Source organism: Argentina anserina, chromosome 6, assembly GCF_933775445.1.
Source record: "Argentina anserina chromosome 6, drPotAnse1.1, whole genome shotgun sequence".
Classification (NCBI taxonomy): Eukaryota; Viridiplantae; Streptophyta; class Magnoliopsida; order Rosales; family Rosaceae; genus Argentina; species Argentina anserina.
In genome coordinates, this window is record NC_065877.1 from 22,404,897 (window position 1) to 22,422,509 (window position 17,613).

General features: G+C 37.3%; 1 protein-coding gene across 1 annotated transcript; it reads left to right on the forward strand.

Moving 5' to 3' along the window:
• Nucleotides 1-8,731: 8,731 nt before the first annotated feature.
• Nucleotides 8,732-14,867, forward strand: LOC126798532 (putative disease resistance protein RGA3). The gene is given in 4 exon segments (XM_050525534.1): nt 8,732-11,835; nt 12,159-12,294; nt 12,459-12,808; nt 14,434-14,867. A coding segment is annotated over 1 exon segment (2,940 nt). The 5' UTR covers nt 8,732-8,845; the 3' UTR covers nt 11,786-11,835; nt 12,159-12,294; nt 12,459-12,808; nt 14,434-14,867.
• Nucleotides 14,868-17,613: the final 2,746 nt, after the last annotated feature.

The following is a 17,613-nucleotide window of genomic DNA, read 5'->3' on the forward strand; positions in this document are numbered from 1 at the left end:
ATGAGGAACAAAAAGAAGGAGGCAAACCTGATTGAAGCTGTCACTCATAATGTTGCAGACATGAACCTGTGTTGCATGATATCTGAGATGAACATGGTGGATTCAAACCCCAAGGAGTGGTGGATGGACACTGGAGCCACCAAGTATGTCTGTGCTGACAAGAAGATGTTCTCCACCTTCGAACCATCTGAGGAAGGGGAGATTCTGTACATGGGGAACTCTCCAACCTCCGCCATCAAGGGGAAAGGAAAGGTGATTCTGAAGATGACCTCTGGAAAGGAGTTGACTCTGAACAATGTCTTGTATGTTCCGGAGATCCGCAAGAACCTGAGTTCTGGTGCAATGTTGAACTCTAATGGGTTCCGCATAGTGATAGAGTCTGATAAGCTTGTTTTATCCAAGAATGGAATGTTTGTGGGTAAGAGCTATGTATCGGGTGGGATGATCAAAATGAATGTAATGACTTTGATCAAGAAAATGAATTAAGCTTCTACTTCCATCTACATGATTGAGTCTTCCAATTTATGGCATGGTAGACTTGGACTTGTTAATTATGATACTTTGCGAAAGTTAATTAACATGGAACACTTACTAAAATTCCAAATTGATTCAAAACATAAGTGTGAAACTTGTGTAGAGGCTAAACTGACTAGATCATCTTTCCAAAGTGTTGAAAGAAACAATGAACCCCTTGATTTGATTCATATAGATGTGTGTGATTTAAAATCAACGTTATCTAGAGGGAATAATAAATACTTTATCACCTTCATAGATGATAGTACGAAATATTGCTATGTGTATTTGCTAAAATGCAAAAGTGAGGCCATAGAGAAGTTCATTCTCTATAAAAATAAGGTTGAGAACCAAATCAACAAGAAAATTAAGGCACTAAGAAGTGACCGAGGAGGTGAGTATGAATCGCCATTTGCTGAGATTTGTGCTTAGAATGAGATTATACATCAAAGGACTGCTTCATACTCACCACAATCCAATGGTGTAGCAGAACGCAAAAATCGCACTCTAAAGGATATGATGAATGCTATGCTACTCAGTTCTGGGACGCCACCCACCATGTGGGGAGACGCGATTCTCACGGCAAATTACCTTTTTAAATAAGGTGCCCAAAAAGAAAGAAGAGAAAACTCCATATGAGTTATGGAACGAGAGAAAACCATCCTACAAATACTTAAAAGTATGGGGATGTTTGGCAAAAGTGAAAATTTCTAAACCTAAAAAGGTGAAGAATGGGCCTAAAACGGTTGATTGCATCTTTATTGGATATGCACATAACAGTTCGGCTTATCGATTTCTAGTCCACGATTTGAATATTCCTGAAATCCATAAGGATACGATAATGGAATCGAGAAATACATCTTTTTTTTGAAAATGTATTTCCACGGAAGTCTAGAGAGGAATTTAATTCTTCTAAACGGGCACGTGAAGACAACCGAGCCGAAACTGATGATGCTCATGATCAAGAATCTGAGTCGGAGTCCGAATCTGAGTCTGAGGCTGAGGTTGAACCGAGACGAAGTAAAAGGGCAAGGACCGCAAAATCCTATTGACCTGACTTCCTGTCATATATGGTTGAAGGTGATCCCCGTACCTTCAAAGAGGCAGTAAGCTCTACTGATGGTCCTCTGTGGAAAAAACCAATCAAAAGTGAGGTTGACTCTATCATGCAAAATCACACTTGGGAATTACTGGATTTGCCACCTGGGTGTAAGCCTTTGACTTCCAAGTGGATTTTCAAAAACAAATTAAAAGTTGATGGGTCAATAGACAAATACAAGGCTAGACCTGTTATTAAAGGCTATAGGCAAAACGAGGGTTTGGATTATTTTGACACTTATTCTCCTGTGACGAGAATAACCTCCATACGGATGGTACTTACAATTTGCAGCGTTGTACAAACTTGAAGTACACCAAATGGATGTAAAGACGGCTTTCCTAAATGGAGATGTAGAAGAAGAAATCTACATGGAACATCCATAAGGTTTTTTTGCTCCTTCTCAGAGTAAGAAGGTGTGCAGACTGGTTAAGACATTATATGGCTTAAAACAAGCACCAAAACAATGGCATGAGAAATTTGATAATGCCATGATCACCAGTGAATTTAGAATAAATGAAGGTGATAAGTGTGTATATGTCAAAGACACTGAAAATGGATATATCATATTATGTCTGTATGTGGATGATATGCTTATCGTAAAGAGCAACAATAAGATGATCAAGTCCACTAAAGACATGTTGAATTCTAAGTTTGACATGAAAGACTTGGGACTTGCTGATGTCATTTTAGGAAGTAAAATTACGAGAACATCAGAAGGGCTTGTGTTGAATCAAACACACTATGTGGACAATATTTTTGGGAAATTTGACAAGGAAGGTTCTAGAATTGTCAGAACTCCTGTAGATTTGAATCTACATTTGTCCAAGAATAAAGGTGAAAGTGTTTCTCAATTAGAGTATTCAAGAATAATTTGGAGTCTAATGTACTTAACAAGTTGTACAAGACCAGATCTAGCTTATGTGGTTCATAAGCTAAGTAGGTACACGAGTAATCCTGGAGCTATGCATTGGCAAGCGATTGGAAGAGTACTCAAATACCTAAGGTATACTCGTACCTATGGGTTGCACTACACATCAGCTGTTATAGAAGGGTTCACTGATGCGAACTGGATATCTGAAATGAAAGACTCAAAGTCTACTAGCGGATATGTATTTACACTAGGGGGTGCAGCCGTGTCCTGAAAGTCCTCAAAACAAACAGTTATAACTACATCCACAATGGAGTCTGAGTTTTTAGCACTAGACAAATGTGGGGAGGAAACAGAATGGTTACGCCAATTCATAGAGGACATTCCTATATGGACAAAACCTGTGCCTGCGATTGGTATACATTGTGATAGTCAATCTACAATTAGCAGGGCACAAAGCAAGATATATAATGGTAAGTCTAGACACATTCGTCGAAGACATAATACCATTAGACAACTACTCTCAACTGGAGTTATCTCTATAGACTATGTAAAGTCTAAGGATAATATTGTTGATCCTTTAACCAAATGGTTAAACAGAGAGTTAGTTGAAAAATCATCGAAGGGAATGAGACTAAAGCCCATTGGAAATTAAAAATCATTGCAGTGGATACCCAACCTAGCTGACTGGAGATCCCAAGATCTAGGTTCAAAAGGGAAAACCAAATTGTGGAGATTAGTTCGGATCACTGTGGGGAGTTCCCCAAGTCCATTCCTATGATGAAAAACAGTGGTACCCGTAAGGATGAGGTTAAGCTAAAACTTTTAATGATTCTTATGCGTCGAGAAATCTAGCAGAGTAATGCGGGTTACTCTTAATTAACAAATCACCTATGCAAGAGAGAAGTGGGGCCACTTTTAGGGGAGTTAATGAGGGCATAACTCTTATCAAACTACTTGCAGAACCAGACGTGTGTTCCATGGCCAAAATGGGCACAAAAATGAGAACCAAAGTGTACCAGGGAGACTCCTGTGTGAAGTATGTCATTGTAACGACCCTAAAATTTCGAGCATAAAAACTCAAAATATTAAAGTCATACAACACCAAAATAATCTCAACGAATCGAAATCATTTTAAATGCACAACGGATCATTACTGAATTCACAATACAACTCAGACAACCAATTATTACAAACCAAATTGTAAATCAACATTCATAAAATGGAAATGTTTTAGAAACCTCACCACACTCGAGATAATGAACAACTTCGAGTCTCCGGAGTCGTCCTTCGATTCCCACTAATCGACACCTGCAGTAGTATCCCCTACACCATCGAATTGGTGCACCGGGATTGTAAACACAAACCCGGTAAGCTTATAGCTCGTATGAGTAAAATGAAAATATAACTCGCATATCAATATATACGAAAATCCACAAATCAACAAATATAAATGTACTCATGAGTCAATGAACGGCCCATCTGGTTGTCCCAAAAATATATGAAATGAAAGTGCTCATGAGAAATCGGGCAACCCTTTTGGTTACCCAAATACATTTATAATACGGGTACTAATGAACACTGGTACACATCTGTTACCCCTCACGTAGTACACCGCCGATATTGGGTAGCCACCTGCTACCCAACATCAAACAATATGAGTACTCATGAGCCGATAACCACCTGCTACCCAACATCAAACAATATGAGTACTCATGAGCCGATAACCACCTGTTACCTCACATGCAGTACTCCGGCAGACAGACTAAAACTCTAACTGTATCGTAACTTTCGCCCGGCCAAAGGCTAGGTTCCGACTTGCCAAACACGTACAATAATCTCACATCATATTGTACCAAAAATCAAGTCCGAAGACAATCAACATTTTAACAGTCTCCATGTTAAAATCACGTACAATAATCACACCTCATATTGTACAATCAAAATCACATGTTCGATATATAAATTTCGTCATCAAAATGACATCGTCACGATAAAATCTTAACAGTATATCATATAGTAAACTATATATATATGTACATATTTACCATTTATACAATATATATCTAATCTGCTATATCATATACATGTCATATTTCATAAACATGTCCGAAGACAAAACGTTTAACAAACACCATGAATAAACCACGTACAATAATCTCTCCTCATATTGTACAAATTAAATCACATTCTCAATACATAATTCTCGTCATCGACATGACATGTTCATAATGAATTCATAACAGTATATAATATAGCAAACTATATATATATGTACTTATTTACCATTTATACAAATATATATATATATATTCCACTATATCATATACATGTCGTATTTCAATATTTAAAACTCTTGCAAAAATCTTGAAATCACCGCAAGGGTAGATTCGTAATTATGTGAGATTTTACTCACCTTATCAACTCGAGCGTAATTCCACAATTTTTTAAGATAATTCATTTCCTTGATTTATCGATCACCTTGAAAAGATAAGAAAAGAATTTAGAAATGTTTCGTAAACCTTTATATGCCGAAACAATAATAATCGGTTACTGTTCAGAAATTTTCGGTTTTACGAATTTACTGTTCATTGAGTACTATTCACTGTGTACTATTCACGTATTTACTATTCATATATTACTGTACAAATACAAATCCAATACGTATTTTTGTATGAGTACATACTGTTTACGTATTTCTGTACGTATAAATACTATTCAAATGTACGTACTGTCTCAGTAAATAATAATTACTGAATTACCCTTCCAAAATTACTTTTTACATTTACTAAAAGTAATTTACATTTACATTTACCGTACGTAAATAAAATTTACATTTACCGTATGTAAAAATAAATTACAAAATTATCCTTCGGAAACACTGTTCACGTGCCACCTCCGGTAGGCCGCGCGTGGGGCCCACGCGCCGTATCACGCCACCGCCGCCCTATTTCTCTTCCTTTCTCCTCCCTCTTCTCCTCCACGGCTTCACGCCGCCCCTAGACCACTCCACTGCCCTTCACGCGCCGCCTAAGGCGACGGTATCTCTCCCCCCTCCTCCTCCGCTTCTCCTCTTCCAATCCACCATCAAAACCTCACCAAAATGACAAACAACCACACCAATCCATCAATCAAGTAAAACCCTTACCTCGACGAAGCTCTAGAACCACCGGTGAGTCGCCGGAGATGCGCCTAGGAAGGAGACGGTTTCTGCCAAATCTTAGGGTAGCTGGTGGAGCTCTGGCACTGCGTGTCAAGCTCGGGGTCGGTTGCGGAGGGTCGCGCGAAGCTTCCTAGGCCGGCAGTGTGCGACACGGACGAGCGGTGAGGGAGATCGCCGGAGATGGATTTTTGAGGGAGGGAGAGAGCGAATCGGGGAGAGAGAAGGGGGAGGGAGGCGGAAAGAGGAGAGAGAAGGGGTTTCCTGAAATGGAAACCCTAATCACAAAAATGCCATTTTTATACTCGTTTTCAAAATCGGAAACTAACTTCCGAAGTTAATAACTTTCACCTCCGACGTCCGATTCGAACGTGTCACATGTCCACGCACTCGTATCGACGAGCTCTACGACTTTCGTGAAGAAAGTTTTCACAAACAATCGACGGAGTAAAAATCAATATATATATACGTTGCGGAAACGTAACATTTTTCTAAATAAACGTTTCCGTTCGAGTTTTGTAATTTTTGCAAGCAATCCACATTTCATTTTAATGAATTTCACAACTTAATAGAAAATTAAACAATCCAAACATCGTTCCGAAAAATCGGGTTATTACAGTCATCATTTACACAAATGCCGAATAGTTCAAAGACATCGCGTCTACTATTTAGTTAGTAAAGTAAGCATACTTTCATAAAGGAAGGTTCAAATGGTCGAACCTACCTATCATATGCATGTTTCAACCGTAGAAATCTATCACCAAATTCTATCGAGTCTTTGGTGGTCAATTTCATTCATGTGGGGAATTGTTGGATAACTGGTTTATAAACCATTTAAAACCAAATTTTAATTGATTAATTAAAGATGAACATAGATTTGAGTTCTCCATAATGAGGGCTACAAGATCATATGTTTGTTTGTGTAATTTGGTTTGTGGGTGAATAAGAAATTGTCACTCAAAGATGGCTACTTAGAATGAGAGAAAGGTATTTGTCCCACATTGGAAAAGAGAAGTGTTGAAAAGACTTTATATAGAATCCATTGTGTATGGTGAATCGCATACCTAAATATTGGATGAAACTTTGTAGAGATGATCTCGAATAGCATACCTAAATATTGAATCGCTTATGGTGAAAATATTTGATCGAAAAGTGTGTCAAAATTGGAACTTCACTATGAAATTCCACTGGATATGGACTATATATATATATATTTTTTTTTTTCAGGTGCGGACGTCCGTACCTTACATAAGGTACAGATTCGCCGATTCCGGCGAAGTCAGGTGCAACGGCGGGGCGAACCACGACAGCCGCACTCCCCACCTCTCGGCGGTCTCGTATGTGCCAGTCGGAGCTCCATCGGCGACCCACGGCGGCTGAAATCGCGAAATCGCCGGAATCTGCCCGGAAACTTGATTTTTGCAGATTCCGGCCGCCGTGGGCCACCGATGGAGCTCCGGCCGGCACAGACGGGATCGTCGGGAAGTGGGTAGTGCGGCTGTGCTGGTTCACTGCGTCGTTGCGGCCTGCCGTCGCCGGAATCAGTGAATCCGCACCGTGCGGACGTCCGCACCTGAAGCGGCCTATATATATATATATATATATATATATATATATATCTGCACTATGCTGAGAGATTTTCAAGTCCCTTGGTAAATATAAACGAAGTACGAAACTGCGGTTGAATAGATTTTGACAATATGCATTGAAATGTCTTTTAGAATTTCAATGTGAGCTAGAATTTCATCATATGGAAGTGATGAGGTTATCTCGCAATGCTGCAGAAAAAAAGGGATCCTCAGGTAGTGGACCACGTTATTATCTCCCACACCAGAATTGATAATGATTCATGAGTTTGTACAAAGAGAAGAAAAGAAGAATAGCTAGATCGAGTTCATCATGTGATTCCCAATTGTCTACCAGCTCTTGTTTCTTTCTGGTATTCAATCTTTCAATTTTCAAATGTCTTATTGTTTACTGATTTTGTCACCAAACATGTTATTGATTGCTATTTTAGTAACCAGCCTCTCCGTCTTTTATTAGTCATCTAATTTTCGCCTCAAGTTTTATAGTCATCTTTTAACGATGAAGAGCACATTCATGTTAAAGCGCACAGGGGGTGTTTGGCTGATTGTTAAGGTTGCGCAACTCATTGGCAAGTGGCAACTAATGATCCCACGATATATGCTATGTTGAATTTTGTCTTTTATTTTCAGTATTCATCCAAATGGATGACATCATGTACATGTAGCTTGAACAGCATATCGGAATGCTCAAGATATCAGTAAACTTGCTTGTAGAAGACAAAATGATGATTTGGCACATACTTGGTCCCAAATCACATTTACAAACATTGGTAAAGAGAATTCCATTTGCTTATACACTCTTAAATCTAGCCAAATACTCATTAGTATCATTCATGTCTTGTATACCAATACAAGATCGATGTAGAGGTTCACCGCTGAGAGATCAAGGGGAACATGAGGTTTCCTTGATATTGATATTGCGCCATTCCTGAAACTATATCTAGGGCACCGACATTCAATCTCACTATATCTCAATATGAGGTTTCCTCCATTTATACATTCTAGAGCTTTACGGCCAAAACTCAACTGGTGCTACCTCCACGCCACCGCGGGTTATTCAAGTTTACATGTCTATTCAAAACATATCATGCCATGATCATTGCAATTTGCAAATATTAAAATTGAAGGCTCAGAGATTCTTCACAATTGCATATACAAATGCAATGATCCACCAACTGCGCACCAAGTGGTTGATATAAATACTAGCTGTCACCAGACCTAAGCATCTAAAGCACGTTCAAGCTCCATAATAGTCCTCAATTTTGACTATTCTAATATTTCAAGTGGTTGTGGACTTGTCGCTCAGCCTAATCCTCACTGTCGGTCGATTTATAGATTATAGATGAACCTGTCTTAAATAGTTGTTGATTTATAAAATCCAATATTAGAGCAACCCGTATCTGAATAGTAAAACTCAGCCATAAGTAAATAGTCCATAATATAGATAACTCAAAATAATAATAGGTCAGAAGGTTCGTAACAGTAATCAATAAACAAAGATTATGTATGTCATATATGTATAGACGGAGAGTTCCTGCTCTTAGCTACCTTGATCTATCCATCCCATCTCTCTTTTCTTTCTGAGCCTTCCCATCAATTAAGTTCAACGCCCTTCAACAATGGCTGAAGCTTTCGTTTCCGTGCTACTGGAACAACTGGCGTCAATAGCCTATCACCAAATAGAGAAAGAGGTGAGACTGGTTGTGGGGGTCAAGAAAGAAGTTGCCAAGATCACCAGCAATCTGAAATCTATTCAAGCCGTGCTCGAGGATGCAGAGAAGAGGCAGATCAAGGAAGCCATCGTCAGAGACTGGCTGGAGAAGCTAAAAGAGGTGTCGTACGAGATGGACGACGTGCTTGATGAGTGGACAACTGAGATTCTCATACAGCAAGTTAATCATTACCAACAAGAAGGTGAAAGTAGTACGAGTACTACTGCTGCTGCTGTTTCCAAGAAGAAGGTATGTTTCAACGTACCCTCACAATGTTTTTGCTTTGGCCAAGTCAATCGAGTGATCTACCGCCGTGACATTGCTATTAGGATTCAAGATTTGAGTAATAGATTGAATGAGATTGCTAGGGAAAGACAAAGCTATAACTTTCAAAACACTGAAAGAGTCTTTGAACAACTTGAGAGGTTTGAAACTTCATCGTTTGTCGACCTCTCCAAGACATTTGGAAGGGAAGACGAAACTAAAGTAGTTATGGGCAAGTTGTTCGGGGAGAGTAGTCAAGAAGAGAGGAACCTCCTAGTTATCCCTATTGTAGGGATGGGGGGTATGGGGAAGACAACTCTCGCCCAGATAGTTTATAATGATGAAAACGTGAAATTAAATTTCACAAAAAGAATTTGGGTTTGTGTGTCACAGCCGTTTAATGAGATCAAGATTGCCAAGGCAATTATTGAGGGCCTGAATGTTGCTGGTCCAAGTTCAAATGATTTGGAACCTTTATTGAATTGTATACATAGAAATTTAGAAGACGAAAAATTTCTCCTTGTGCTAGATGATGTGTGGAATGAAGACTATAGGAAGTGGGAACAATTGTGGCCGTCTCTACAAAGTGGTCATGTAGGTAGTAGAATATTGGTAACCACAAGAAAAGAAGAAGTTGCCATGGCAATGAGAGCAACAATTTCTAATATGATACACTTGGGGAAGTTAAGTGAAGACTGTTGTTGGTCGATATTCTATCACATTGCTTTGGGTGAGAGGGAAAATCATGAGTCAAAAATGTTAGAATCCTTGGGTAAAGATATTGTTAAAAGGTGTCAAGGTTTGCCTCTTGTTGCAAAGGCTTTGGGTAGTTTAATGCGCTCTAAAGAAACCAAGAAAGAATGGTTGGCTGTTTTGGAGAGTAAGATATGAGAGTTGGAGATAGTTGAGAATCAAGTTTTTCAACCGTTATTATTAAATTATTATGATTTGGCTCCAAAAATCAAGCTTTGTCTTTTGTATTGTGTTGTTTTTCCAAAAGATCATGACATTGATAAAAATAATTTGATCGAATTGTGGATGTCACAGGGTTATCTTAGTTCCAACATAAGCAAGGAAAAACCATTAGAGATCGGTCAAATGTATTTTAATACTTTAGTAATGCGGTCTTTTTTTGATTTTGGGAAAGATGGACTTAGAAATATTAAAAAGTGTAAAATGCACGACATTGTGCACGACTTTCTACGGTTTTTGACCACCAAAGAGTGTTATATTTTGGACGCGCAACGTGAAAGTAGAATAGAGTTGCCCATAGGCAATAAGTTTCGCCATTTGACCATCACCGGTGCCCCTGATGGTCAACTTTCAGTTTCCTTTGGTACTTGCAAAACTTCAAGAACCTTCGCAACTTTTAATTGTAAATTTGAGAGTCTCAACTCAGAGTTTGTTTTACAATTAAAATGCTTGAGGACCTTAAATTTGAGTAATAATGATATGAAACAACTTCCAAGCGAGGTTGGCGGGTTGGTGCGCTTGAGGTATTTGGATTTGTCCTACAACAAATGGGAGAAATTACCAGACAGTCTGTGTAATCTGATCAATTTGGAGACCTTGAGACTTGAAGATTGTGAAGAGCTTGAAGAGTTGCCCGAGGCAATGGGAAAGCTGACCAACTTGCGGCACCTCCATGTTAAGGATAGTGATTATCTGAAGTTGCCAAAATCAATTGCGAAGCTGACGAGTCTACAGACTCTGGATCAAGTTAATATTGACTCCACCGATGGCTTCATCAAGGTTAGTGATTTGAGGAACATGGACCAGGTTCATGGCAAGCTTTTCATTAGATGGTGGAGGCCGGACGAAGCAGAAGCAGAAGCAGATGATGGCGACGCTATCAAGAGTGATGCGGAGCAAGCAAAATTGGTGAACAAGAAACACCTTGTTTCTTTAAAACTGTGGTTTTGGGATCCGAAGGGTGACAGTCTCAAGCAGGAAGAAACAGTGAATGCCTTGCAGCCAAATCCAGATCTGGAATCTTTGAAGATCCAGAACTACGGTGGCGCCTCATTGTGCCCCAACTGGATGAACACGTCGTCGTCATTAAATAATTTGAGATGCCTTTCCTTCCTGAATTGCGTTGGGTGTGAATATGTTCCTCTTGTGGTTTTGGGGAAATTGGCGTCCCTTGAAATACTGCGATTTCAACTTATGTATAAAGTGAAAAAGGTGGGATTTGAGTATTCACGGGAACAAGTCACTTTATTCCCAAATCTCAAGCACCTGCTGTTCCATGTCCTGCTGCAGTGGGAGGAGTGGGAAGAAATGCCAGCTGGGTTGAGTGAAGATTCACTTGCAGCACGTATCAAGGTTATGCCATGCCTTTCTTCTTTAACAATTGAAGGCTGTTCCGAGCTGACGACACTGCCAGACTTCCTTCGGAGGACGCCGCTCCAGAATTTGAGCATCTCTGACAGCTGGTGTCTCTCGCGGAGTCTCGAAAACAGAGGAGGCACGGAGTGGGCCAACATCTCTCACATCCCAAACATCCAAATTGTCCAAATTGATCGGAAGTTTGTACAAAAAGACGGAGTCCGGATCCAACAAGAAGAGGAGGAAGAAGATTGAGTTCATCCATCGTATCATCACCCAACTCGTTTGCCGCTTCATTCTCTCTGGTAATCAATCTATTGAGCTTCATTCTTTCTGTCAATATGAAATTGGTAATCTTCTTATCTTACTTCAGATCAAAAATGTAAAGTCATCTTAATGATGAACCACAAACAAATTTCTAGTCTCAACTCTCAAGTGATGTCATCTGCAATTTGATCAAGTCTTTTTGTCGGTCTGTGTCATAATAATAACATGCATGGGATGGTTGATTGTAACTACATATGTATCTTGAATTCCTGATACTCAAATTTGATGATATTACTTCTTAATCAGCTAGATTAGTATTGTTGCCTAATCACTAATCAGTCATTAAGGCTTGCATTGTCAGATTGATGCCTACTCCCTATAAGAAAAATGGATTCGAACAGATGGGCCCAAATACGCTGCTATGCATTGAAGCATGCTAAGGGGTGCCAGAAGTACGTGATTACTGGAGTATGAATATCAACACTAAACTTGAAGAGGTAACTTGGTGAAACTTTAGTATTTCTCAAGAATCAAGATATCAAATGAAAATTGGTTTCAGGAACTGAATTAATTTTTGATTGGATGATTTTTCAGATCATTAGTTTGTATGTATATTATTATACATCACTAACACAACCCTTGCTTGCTATTCTGTCAACAGCTGAAGATTAATGATCAATCTCATAACAGAGGGAGTTAACTGGAATTGTGGAAGTGACCCCAGAGTCTTATTTCTAGAGATTTTGGTTCATGTTCAATCATGCATTTGACAAAGGACGTTTGCAACTCTGTTCAAGTGTTCATGGCGTTGAGGTATATTTCGACAGTCAAGGATGTCATCATATTCGTTCATGCCTTCATGGTGTTGAGGTTCTTATCCGTTTATTACTGCTAAAGCTCCAGCCAGCGCCTCAAAAGGTGTTATCAGATGATAAGAAGCGTGCTTTATATGATCAATATGGTGAAGCTGGAGTTAAGAGCACCATGAGTGGTGGATCTTCAACCTATACGGTAGCGCACTTGGTTCAGATTTTTTTTAAATTCATTTAGTTTTAATTCATCTTGTACATCATAGCTTTGAAAGGGTGGCAGTTTCTTGATGCATGTGCAAACTTGTATGTCAATGATATTGCTGTGCTTTATTTATCTGTTGGATATAGGACAATCTGACTTGTACGTCAATGATATTGCTGTGCTTTATTTATCTGTTGGATATAGGACAATCTGGCCTCAGTTTGGTCATTCTGTCTTTTATCTCATGACTTAAGCCAGTACAGTAAATACTTAGACTCGCACAACACATATATATACCTTTTAGTCTTTGCACATAATAGCCTACTCTGCTCCAAGTTCTCTCATGATTACTGATTCACATTTCTTTTTTTCATAATTAGACTGATCTATTATATTCTATGATGCACGAGTACGGGTACGGGACACGGATACGGATACGGCATGACACGGGATATGTTATTTTCTAAAATGTAGTGTTTTTGATACGTTTTGTAAAATAATATTATATATATATATATAATTCTAAAATTCGATCAAACAAACAATTAGAACACCTAAATCTCATCAATTTTACAATAAACATAAGTTCATGAATTAAATACTTAATAAGTTCAAGCAATACAAAACAATACGGCTGAGGGGGAGGGTATTAGATTTAAGTTTTATTTACGTGACAATAACAATTATAACCCCAAAACGTACTCTGACCGTATCCACAGAGTTGACATATACTACATAGTTTGGGTGCGTATTTTTAGCTTTATACACGTATATGCATTGTATACGGCCCGTACCGTATCCGATACGGATATGATACGGGCATTCACTTTTCTTGACGTATTCGTGCATCATAGATTATATTTCAGTATATGCTACTTCATGAACAACATAATTATATACAAGACTCGTACCCGTGCGATGCACGTGTTAGTTGATCGCACATGTTATTGTGTAACGATGACAAAATCAGACTTTATTTTTCATTACATGTTCTATTTTTGTTTTTTAAAGGCTTATCCATTTTGATTTTGTTAACACTGTAATTGTGTTTAATAAAAATGGTATTTTGGGCAAAATATAATTTGGTGATTTTTGAAGGGTGCCCGCTTTATTATAGTAAAGATAACTTTAGGAGTATAATTTTAAAAAACTATAGACTACATGCCAGTGTTTTTGTATCTTTCTCTGTAAGCACAAATATTTGGAAAAGTAAACATTCTCTATAAAAAAAAATTGATTAGAGTATGTATGCTAACTTTGTACTATTGCTCTGTTTCTTGAGTGTGCGCAATTTTTATGATTGGGATGGTTTCTTGGTTATTTTTCTTGGTACTACTGGTTTCTTTACTGATTTCTTAGTTTTTTACAATATATCCATTCTTTGGAGTATTGAAATCTCAAAAAACTATGTCTACTTGTTTTTCCGTTTGTTAATAAAGTTAAATAATGTAATTTAGTTAAATGCAATGTTGTTCTTATTTATGTCAGGGTAACGGTATCCCTATGTGCTTCTTGAAAAGACCTATATTAGCAACTAAAGTTGTGAAAGATTCCATAACTAGTTGCTTGATGATGCATCTATATGTTTAAAACTTACCAATTTTTGTTTTATTTTTGTGCAGACTAATCCTTTCGATTTATTTGAGACATTTTTCGGGTCAAGCAATCCTTTCCCAGATATGGATACTGGCTATGGAACACGTCGTCGTAGTACTGTTACAAAGAGTGAAGTTATACGGTCAGTCATATTGTTGCATACAACACCCATGAGTTCTTGAATAAGATCACTTTCTGCCAAAGGCAACCAGGATTGATAGAGAAATTGTATATTTTGAATTTAGGTGGCCTTTCTTTTTCATGATAGCAATTCTTACAATTGCTTCTATTTGATACTTTTTCTTTCATTTTTCTTAAATGTCAAATCCCATGTTGAAAGTAAGTCTAATTGGCCAGGCTCTGTGGATATCTCTTTAGTTGTTTGTTCTTCGGGAAAACATGCGGTGTAATACCAAGCAGTTTAAAAGTGATTTTTTAGCCAGAAAATTTTACTTTAATTTAGATATGTTGAAGGTTCTTTATCTTGGATTGCTTAGGCGGGGTTTGAGTTGTTTGCAATAGTCAAAGCACTTGATTCATTTATGTTTGATAATTTCCAGCTCCAAGATACCTTGATTTTTTCAACATATTGATAAAGAATATTACTGTCATTTCTATTTTGTTTGTACTGCTACTTGTATTTCCTCTTCATTTCTGTAGTTTAGATCTGCGGATGTTCTTTTATAAAAATCTCTTCCTTATTTTTTTTAATGACATTATTATTGTTTTTTCTACATATAATATTGTTAAACTTATATTATTTGTTCAACTATAAACAAAATTTATAAAATATTTGTTTTAGACTAATTTATTCGAATAAGTAATCATTCGATTAAACAACCAATTGTAATTAATAAAATACATCAAATCTAGTTAATTATTATTATAAGAGTCTAATAATGAAAAATCATTCACAACGTCATGAGATATATATTTTAATCATCCTCAAGTGTGATTGGTATTATTAAATGATTATTACGGAAAGATAATAATTAAATGTTTTTAGTTGTGTCAAATAATGGCTACAATTTTCTTTTTACAAGAGGTTATATATGTAATCTAATAATTAATAAATAGTAGAGGTCTAATGAGTAATTATGAAGGTCCCAGTAGCAAAACCCCTTATCTATGACTTTCAAAAGCATATAATCCGAGTGTTTGCTAATCTGATTTCTTATAAGTGCTTTTAGTGGCAAAATGTTCATAAATCAAAAACGAGCTTGTGCTTTATGTTTATAGAATGATCATTTTGAACATGAACAAGATTATTATTGGGGCTTATTGCATTTATTTTGTGGCAAAATGTTTAGTAATGAAACGAGCTTGTGCTTTATGTTTACTAGAAATTGCTCATACCCTATAGGTGTGAAAAAATGAGTAATTATCGGTAATGGAAAGTTAAGATCTGAGAATAAATAATAGTTTTCAATTAATTTATTTAAGTTTTGACCATAAACCCATAACACTCCTAATAGTATGAGGAGTAATCTGTTTATCAGTAGAAATAATAAATTGGCATATTCGGAGATTTATAATTTGATGAAGTTTTGTTTTGTGCCCGCTTTATAGTTGTAGATATAGAATAATCATTTTAGACATGAAATAATTACTTATTCTAATTGTTTATCGGGGTTTATTGCATTTAATTTTAGTAAAATAGCCGATTGTAGTTTGCAATGCAACATGGTCTTTGTAATTCTACATCATTAGTCCATTAAAAAAATCTACATCATTAGTACAATTAAAGCTTAGTAGTTAGTACGCAATGAATTCATGGAGAAATATCTTTCCCGCGGGATTACCTCTCTCTTTTGATCCTTATGGCCATGGTGCTTGGGAATTATTTCCACCAAGCATTTTCTAAGGGGCGATGGCTATGGGAATGACGAAATAAACCAATGCATCACGTCAAAATGTTGCGAGAGGGAATTATTGCTTTCTCTTGGTGACTGATAATTCGACGGTGTTTTAAATCCAACAAGAGATTCAACAGAGCCTGCAAATTGGTAAAACATAACTAGTACAATCTCTAGATAGATATAGCCTCCTAGTTAATGTCATTTTTAATTGTTATAATATACTACTAGATAATTTTAATTATAATTATTATAAACCAAGACTAGCTAGAAGCTTTGGTTTCAACATCAATTTTTTGGGCATGGGGACATGGGTTTTCCTTTATATTCTTATTAGGTGCCCTTTCCATTATAACGAGGGCAACACTGGTTTTCAATTTCACCATCACAATTCAAGATTTCCTCTATTCCTACATTCTAGACATTCTAGGACCTACGGTGAGATACACAACGTACCCAAAGTTAACTCTACCTATTTATTATTTAGGACAGCTAGTATCGAAATGTAAATTTTAAACCACACTTTTGGTTTAATGATCCACCTTCTCCGTTGCAAGTGGTTATATATAGTAACGGTCACCAAATGTAAGAATCACAAAACACGTCTAAACTTCATTTAGTCCTCAAATACATTAGAATTATCTGAGACAGAAGGTTGTCTTTAAGGTTGGAGATCAATATAATATTTCATGAAGGTCTCCCACTTGAGCCAATCTCAATGGAAATTTGCAGACTCGCCGGAGCGGCAAATTATCACCATGCAGGTATTAGTCAAGTTGGCATCTATACCCATGGGTATGGGTATCCATGGGTAAAATATGTATTAGGGTATTATTTTTGGGTAATGGGTAATTTGAAAATACCCATGGGTGGGTAGTGGGTATTTTTAAAATACCCACGGGTGAAAATGATGGGTATGGGTTATACCCACGGGTAAAAAATCTCACCCATATTACCCAAAAATGCAATTGATTGAGTACAATTAAACAGTTTGGTTGGTTTTTCAAGTACCCAATTTGCAGTAGAAACCAAAATCAGTTTACTACTTGATGTCGTGGGTAAGCCCAGAAGACTCTCTCCTCACTACTTCTCTTGTGAGCTATCTTGACAGTATGATACTCTCTCTTTATTCAACTTTTGAGATCTGGATTGTGTTGGGTTTATGAATTTAGGGCGGTTTTGAATGTTTTAGCTGTGAATTGGGTTTGTAAAGATTTGTTCTTTTGGTTTAATCGTACTGATGGAGGAGTTTGAAGGTTGGTTTGGTGTTTGATTTGCATAATTTCTTGTTGCATGCTCTGTTTTGTGGTTTTTTTCTTTTTGGATGTGATTGTGGCTCCCGACTTAGCT